This window comes from Siphateles boraxobius, unplaced genomic scaffold (assembly GCF_051911475.1).
Source record: "Siphateles boraxobius isolate OS27281-9 unplaced genomic scaffold, OSU_SipBor_1 3, whole genome shotgun sequence".
Classification (NCBI taxonomy): Eukaryota; Metazoa; Chordata; class Actinopteri; order Cypriniformes; family Leuciscidae; genus Siphateles; species Siphateles boraxobius.
In genome coordinates this window covers 4,917,054-4,924,841 of record NW_027508919.1, presented here as the reverse complement: position 1 = coordinate 4,924,841, position 7,788 = coordinate 4,917,054, and the positions used below count along the sequence as shown (strand labels likewise).

The 7,788-nt window shown below is 38.8% G+C and overlaps 1 protein-coding gene across 1 annotated transcript; it reads right to left on the bottom strand.

Annotated features, from left to right (window-relative positions):
- Positions 1–16: 16 nt before the first annotated feature.
- slc49a3 (solute carrier family 49 member 3) lies at positions 17–7,684 on the bottom strand. Its single transcript, XM_077247527.1, has 10 exons — positions 7,227–7,684; positions 4,888–5,046; positions 3,330–3,546; positions 3,166–3,242; positions 2,940–3,077; positions 2,638–2,754; positions 1,859–2,011; positions 1,627–1,784; positions 1,416–1,528; positions 17–1,009 (listed from the first exon to the last, which is right to left on the bottom strand). Exons 1-10 carry the CDS (start codon positions 7,386–7,388, stop codon positions 843–845), a joined length of 1,461 nt encoding a protein of 486 aa, XP_077103642.1. The 5' UTR covers positions 7,389–7,684; the 3' UTR covers positions 17–842.
- Positions 7,685–7,788: the final 104 nt, after the last annotated feature.

Sequence of the window (7,788 nt, the reverse complement as noted above, 5' to 3'; positions counted from 1 at the left end):
CCCAAAAACAGTATTCTGGATTGTATAAAATTAATTTTATTACATACAAACAAACAAACAAAAAAATAGCAAATGCTTTGGTCAAGTTAGCAGAAATAGATAGACGTTTGGTAAGAGATCATGCACAGTATGTGTTTTGAATGGGTCCTTGGCACCTTAGCTTATTGTACATAATCATGCTCGTTACATGGCTACTTGCAAAATGAATACATTTACCATGAAATATTGATCAAAAAGGATATTACTTCACTTGAGTGAGAAGAGAAACAGCGTTATACAGTTTAGCAGTCATACAAAACCTTTTGACCACACAAATTGCGTATTGCATAAATCTGTAATATGGACAACAATATCATAGTTTAAATGATAGCATAGCTATATACAGAATGGTTTCTTGAACCTAGCAATCTTTAATTTCTGCTCTTAAGGTAGAAAGTCTTAAAATAATTTAATTGCACTCAAATATACCTCTAATTTCATAAAATAACCAATAGCCTTAGTTGCCAACTTGCCTCATAAAATAACTATATTGTACCAATAATAATGCCTTTAAGTATAATTGTTAGAAATCTTTGTGTACCCTTTAATGCAATAATCCATTTATACATAGAGATTAAAATTGCATAAAACATTTGGTCTTGGTTTAAAGTTTGTACCTTTATATATTCTGTTTTCTTAATGGAAACAGAAATGTTTTTGTGCGTATAAGGTTTTATGTAACATTAATGGTGGTTGAGTAAAACAAACTAGCCTTTAAGGCACATATGTTCCGTGTTAACGAGGTAACAGTCTTTTTAAAGTGTGCGTAAACACTGTCATCTGTGGTTTCTTTGCCTATCTCTTTATGCATCAGTGCTGTTTGCCCAGGTGTCTCCTCCTGTTGACTGGTCTGTCACTGTCTTTGGTGAGGCTGTGGCTTCCGCACGGAGTCTCCGGTAATCCGTGTGGAAAAAGACAACAAAGCAGCAGGTGCCCAGAGCACACAGGCCTGCCATCACCAGCACTGGCACTATCAATGTGTGTTTGTGTGAGAGTGTGCAAATAGGAGAAAGAGAGAGAAAAACAAATGAATGCCTGGAGCTCAGCCCAACTCTATCATTAACTCATCAAGGCATCAAGCGACCAGGAAAAGCCGGAAGGCTGGATTAATTTGGACATGTTCCCATTTTAAATGTTTTCCCTAGTACCCACACAGTGGGTTTAGTTTAGCTGGAAAGATGAAGTGAAAATAGTGCACTTACCAACAACACTAGAGTTGCAAAGCATGGTGGGAGTCATGACTCGGTGCAGGGTCGAAACTAATTGCCATTGGAATACTGCCGTGCTTTTTCAGCATACTGCACAGTGAACACTGTGCATTGCACGCTATCTTTCAGTAAAGGTATGTTTTCATTTCAAATAAGTGCATCACTCACTTGTCCAGCTCAAATTGGCATCCGCTCCAGTTGCACATACGGATAATGAAGAATCTGCTATTGGTTTGGCCAGAGCTTGAAGCAGCAGCATATAGAGGGCGGCCTGAATTTGTCTGATTAAACATCACATTAAACACATCAGTTTAGTCTATAATAGCTAAAGAGAAGAGTTTTAGCCACAGTATTGGTTTAAAAAACAAAACAAAGTTACCCAGATACGAAGATCAATCCAGAGGATGTTGCTTCACCCACAGGGTATGAGCATTCAACTCCAAGCTCCATGGCGATGGGATATACAGAGTACCCGAACAAACCGAACCACGCACATACTGCACCAATGATCAACTTCTGCTCACTTAACTGGGAAACCTGAAGGACAGCAGGACGACAACATCTCAGGCCAAGCACTCATTAACAACACTGGGATCATTCGCTATACTCACCACAGCAAAAACAGAGCAGCCCAGAGATGTCAAACACATGTTTATTTTAGTGACTTCTGTAAAATTCTTGGTCTTGTCCACGTACAGGCCCAGGAGAAAGGCGCCCAGAACACCGAAAACAATGGAAACTGCACCGCACAGTCCTGCAAAGTCCTGTTACATTAAAAATGCAGAGACAAAGTGAATAATTTGACTCGACAAAGCTAACACTACTTATAATAACACTACTAATACTAATTCATCCATCCATCTATGCTGTGTATTATTCAACAACATGCAGGACCTATATCTTTTAGATATTATTTGTTATGCTATGTAAACACGTTGATCTGTTACATATCCTTACAACATTTAAGCTGAATATTAATTATAAATGTTAACTAGTTGCGTTCACTACCTGTCTAGCGATGTGTGTTTATGACATATAATATGGCATGTCATTATATTTCTTGACTAGGCTGGTGCATTTTATGTTTTGCGCTCCAGTAATGAGACGTAATTTCCAGTGTGCATCAATGCTCCCTGGTTTTTGCAGTGCATTGTGGGATTTTTCAGGGAGCGAACGTTCCTGTGCACTGGAAGGATTTTGCGATTCAGCTCCTAAAACGTCCGACTCCCTGATCAGTGCCCTGACTGACAGGCGCCCTATCCTATGTTTATCAAATGTTTTTAAACATTTGATTTTAGTTATTCAGAATATTATGGAACAGGTTGGCTTTAGAGTTTGTGGTAAACGTGTGGGTTTTTGTGTTGGCAATAATCTTTTGTTGGGTTCTTACATTCGAGTAGCCCTTAACACAAAGTATCTGCTCCAGAAAGGTGGAAAAGCAAGTGAATATTCCTATTCCTGAACCAAAACACACCAGCAGGACCATATATGCTTTGTTCGTCAGTAGCTGTAAATAAAAGTGACAGAATACAGTGAATCTCAGACAGCAGTACAAAATGTAAGGAAACTAAATGCCACCCATTAATCAGAGTCTGTTTCATACATTTTTGAAAAATGCTAATTAGTCAAGCAGTAAAGAGTTGTTGTGAGATCTGTATGCCGTGTCAATTTGTTCAGAAGTGTGTGTAGTACCAGTTTCACCCCCTGTAGAAAAGGTTCAGAGCTGGAGGTCACCATGCTGGCGGAGGGGGGTGTCGGGGGAACGCGTTCACGGATCCCCACTGTTGCTAGGAAACAGGCTACGGCGGCAGGTATAGCATATATAAAGAGCTACAACCCAGACAGACGACGGGACTGTTAGAGATCATACAAGAATTGAAATTCATTTGTGACCAAGTTCTGACATAAGCGGTCTTACCAGCATAAAAAAATTATTGGTGTAACTAATTATCATGGGAGAGAAGATATTCGCAAAGAGCAGCCCAACAGTATTTGCTGGAAAACAAAAGAGAAGAATATTAGCATTCTACAGACATAGAAATGAATACCATGTAAAACATGAGCTGTGGGTGAATAGGTTACCCATGGAAGCCATCATGTTAGCTGTGGCCCTCTGGTGATCGGGGAACCAGAGAGCTGCCAGCTTGGTGGGGGCAAAGATGATCAACGGCTGGGCGAAGGCACACAGCGTCTGGCCGCCCATGACCATAGGGAACACGGCCCACTCTGGGATGTATTTCAGCACGCCAACGAAACGCAGGACACTGCCCAACATGTTGAGCCAGGAGCCCATGATTAGCTGTTTCAGAAGATAGGAAGAAAGTAAAGTATAAGGGCCTGTTCACACAGGACACGTTTTTGCTGTTAAAAATGCGAGAAACAGGTCAGTCTAGATATACGTTTTTTAAAAAGTTTTTAGAATGCCGCGAGACGCAGCAGAAGACGCGAGATGTGAGCACAATGGTTAAAGACGTCAGTCTAGTTCGTTTACATTGAAAAACAATGGAAAAGTAGCGCAGTGGAATGGAACATATGTGTTCTGTGTGACTTTCACTTTCCACCGCAGGAAGAATCTGTCACTTTTCTTATATGTCATGAACATTTTCACCAGTTTCTTTCCCACCAAATCCCAAATGATGTATTGTGTTTTTTAGTGGAAATTATGTTTTAAATGTTATAATAATTGATAAAAATATAATAATAAATGAACATTAAATGCATAGGATAAAAGGGATGAATCTTTTAACACAATTAAATAATATTTTATTAAAATATTTAATTTTACATAATGAAGTTTTGGATTACTTGACTTAAATGACAAGTACACTAACTTTTGAGAAAACTTTAAAAGTCAGAAGTGGGTCGCAGGCTGGACCAATAGCACGTTTTTTTCAAGAAAAAAAGTGCAGTCGGTAAGTTTAAAGGAATGTGTTAAAAAAAACTGAAAAGATTTTTGACAAATTCACTGTAGTTTCACTGAAAACTATATGATCAGTTATTACAGACTTTACTTTAACCTTCATTTTTTAAATATGGCATGGTGTCACACTACAATGGTAGGCCTAACCAAAATTTATGCCAAAATACCACAGATACTTCAATTATATTTACAATTAACTGTGATATTAGTCAACACTGCCAAAAAAGACATGCATTATTGCTTTACTATGGTTTTTACAGTAGGAAAAATAACTTTAATAATCGTATTTGGCAAAAACTAGTCCTTATAGTTCTATAAGAGATGGAAAACAAAACTTAAAGGGATAGTTCACCCAAAAAATGACAATTCTGTCATAATTTACTCACCCTCAAGTTGTTCCAAACCTGTATGAATTTCTTTCTTCTGCTGAACACAAAAGAAGATATTAGGAAGAATATGGGTAGCCAAACAGTTAATGAACCCCACTGACTTCCATAGAATTTACTTTCTAGACTATGGGATGCAATGGGGCCCATCAACTCTTTGCTTTCCAACATTCTTCAAAATATATTCTATTGTGTTTAGCAGAAGAAAAGAAATTCATACAGGTTTGGAACAACTTAAGGGTGAGTAAATGCTGAAAGAATTTTTGGGTGAGCTATCACTTTAACTATATTTGCTTTATTGTCTTATGGTAGAGAGAAATATGGTTCTGTATACCGAGAAGCGCAGTCCCAGTGTGTCCAGTACCCATGTTGTGATGAAACTGAAAAAAATGGCAACCACTACATAGACTAGCGACAGCCAGTTGACCAGGTTGAGAGAGATTCGCAGATATTGTGCTGTCTGGTCGGCCACGGGGGCAAAGGTCAGCCACGACTGTGGAGAACACAATAAAAACAAAGGTTTAATCTCACATTGAGTTATACAGATGCATAGTTCACAACAATACAACATGTTAGACAATACTTTATTTCTGTTGCTGTCTTGACACGGCTGAGTTGATGAAATGCATGAGACAGGAACAGCTTGCTCATACGACACAAAGTCTCAGTTCAACATTTAACTGCTGAAGCTGCAAAAACCAGAAACCACAGGTCAGAAGGGCCCCTCACATGAGCTAAACATGACAAACACACAGTGTGCATGAGCAGCAGGGGTTCAAATCGTACTGAGAAATTATACTTCAGTTCAGAATATGGGGTTTGAGCGATAAAAAAAACTAACACGAGTATCCACTTATAGAGTTGTAATGAAGAAATTAAAATGGACGGTTCTTGTTTTTATGGAATATTGCAGTATTTATTATATATGATTTACCCGTGCACATCTTTTTTTATTTTATTCATGTGCCTTGTAATCTTTAATCAAAATAACTCCCCCTCCCTCTTGCAGCGACATCTCTTCTCTTCTCTGATGACAATTTTACTGGTGTGAGGGTGGGACAACCTGTCACTCACACGACATCATAGCAATAGCAAACCACAAACATCCACTCAATTCCCAAATGGACAAAATCAAGTCCCACCCTGCAGTTCTTCTTGTTCGAGAAGCCGCTTAACTCAGATATAAGTCACAATAGCGAAGAAAAGACTAGCAACTTACGTTTCATGTTGACTTTAAGTACTTTACACCATTGAAAAGCATTATTTGCAGTGTAGAGACCATTTGCAGTGTTTTTGATTGTTCATTTACACTGTTGCACACAAAATCCTTTATTTGTTTGCTATGAAGAATTCTATGTATGCAGCAGCGTGACAGATGGCAGTCAGCTGATCCCAAAACACAATACAGTCGTTTCATGCACCACTGCACAACTTACTGGGATGCTGTTTCGCATTAATTCAAATGTATAGATGCTTTTTTCACAGTCAGTGTTAGAAATCCTTTGTGCGTTTTGTGCAACATAAGATGCTTTCCTAAAATGAACTGCCATTGCTGATTGTACTTTAAAATTCCTTCCTAACACGAGACTACAATTCTGAACCACATCCGACAGGTTTAGGCTGTTATCAGATTTCCTCAAGATTGTAATCTTTAAATAAACCCAGAATTACACCATCTGCTAAGCTTTGACACCGTGTGCCAAGACATGATGTACATTTCTCGTATTTCAGATGAACAGCTTTGGACGTCTTGGCCTTTTAACACATATACAATGGTGTCCGTGCAAATGACAAGTCCCACTGGAGCCACGGGTGCGTAATTGAGATTGACAAGCCCCTTTCTGGCACACGCCCTCTTCAGAGATAATAGCCTCAGGGGGACGTATCCATGTCCTACTACAGCTGGGCTATTAGGAAGACCCTGTTATGACCCTGTAGACTGAAGCCCCTAGTGGAGTGTGTGAACATTTCCTAAATCGTTTCAACACTGGATACATGGGGCGAGTTGAGCGGCAACAAGTAAATAAATCAATAGAGATGCATTAATTGAATTTATATGATATGCAGATTTTTGTGTATACCTATGATTGAACATGAGCCTAACAAAAAATGCCAAAATATGGTTTAGTTTACATCACAGCTGTGTATGATTTGCTACTTACTATTGCAAGTCAGAGTGGTTATCAGGGAGAGGGACATTCTCAGCGGAAACATTTATTGGACAAAAATGTATGGAATTCAAGATGAGTCATCAATGTTTTTAGTCATTTTACAGGAATAAAAATACTGTAAATTGAATTTTGTTAAATATGAATAGGCCTACGTGAAAACTATTGTGGACGTAAACTAAAAGCCACAAAACCTAAATGTTAATTTCATTAGGTGTTTAAAGTAAACCAAATTTGCAACCCTGGATGAGGGGTTTCGTGACGTCAGTAATACGAAAGTTAATGGAGTAATTTAGATTTAGGTACTCCATCTTCAGAGATCAATTCAAATCTTTTGGCATATTTCTATTTGCAGAACATTTTGATGAAAGATTACGCAGACAAACAAAGTTTTGGGAACAACGTGCACCGATGAATCGTATAGACAGACCAGTGTCAAAATATTCTGTTAGCATCACTTGGGTTAAAACTTCCGTGTTGACATTAACTTTGTAAAAAAACATACCATTGCGTTAGAACAATTAAGCAGGCAGAGAACAAATAAGATGAACCATCTTCTTTTGTAAACTTTGAACTCGGCAGGAGTGTTTCTTCCGTCCAGGTGAGACCGAACATCTTCACTCGAGCTCCCAATGAGCGCTTCAGTCTCCGCGCTTCCGTCATCCATGATGACAAACCCGAACCACAACCAGCTCACATTGAGTGAGTAGCAAAAACTCTTCAAATTTCAAACTGTCCTGAGCAGTGTGTCAATTTGGATCCAAAAACAATTCGGTCGATAATCTACACAAATCAATAACTTCACCAGTTTCATTTCCAAGCGTTTCCAGACAGCGAACTCTTTAAATTCAAGAGCCTTTCTACCTTAGACCATTGTTTATGTTTTGGTTTCGCATATAAGCCGGTAAATGAGAGTTCAGAGTTGTTAGGCGGCTTCAACATTTCAACATCCAATCAACAATCACATCACCACTCCCTTCAACCCGTGACTCACTGTCATAGCGCCGGTCGGGTTCTCTCCTGAAACTCCATTCTGTTATCAGTCTGGAGTTTGGTCAGCATGAGGA

Excerpts from the sequence above, each read along its gene's own strand:
- slc49a3 (XM_077247527.1), bottom strand. The coding sequence starts at position 7,388 with ATGGATGACGGAAGCGCGGAGACTGAAGCGCTCATTGGGAGCTCGAGT. Across the intron at positions 2,755-2,939 it reads TTCTACAGGGGGTGAAACTG|CTACTGACGAACAAAGCATA; the intron begins GTACTACACACA and ends TTTTATTTACAG. Across the intron at positions 1,785-1,858 it reads GCTGCTCTGTTTTTGCTGTG|GTTTCCCAGTTAAGTGAGCA; the intron begins GTGAGTATAGCG and ends GCTGTCCTTCAG.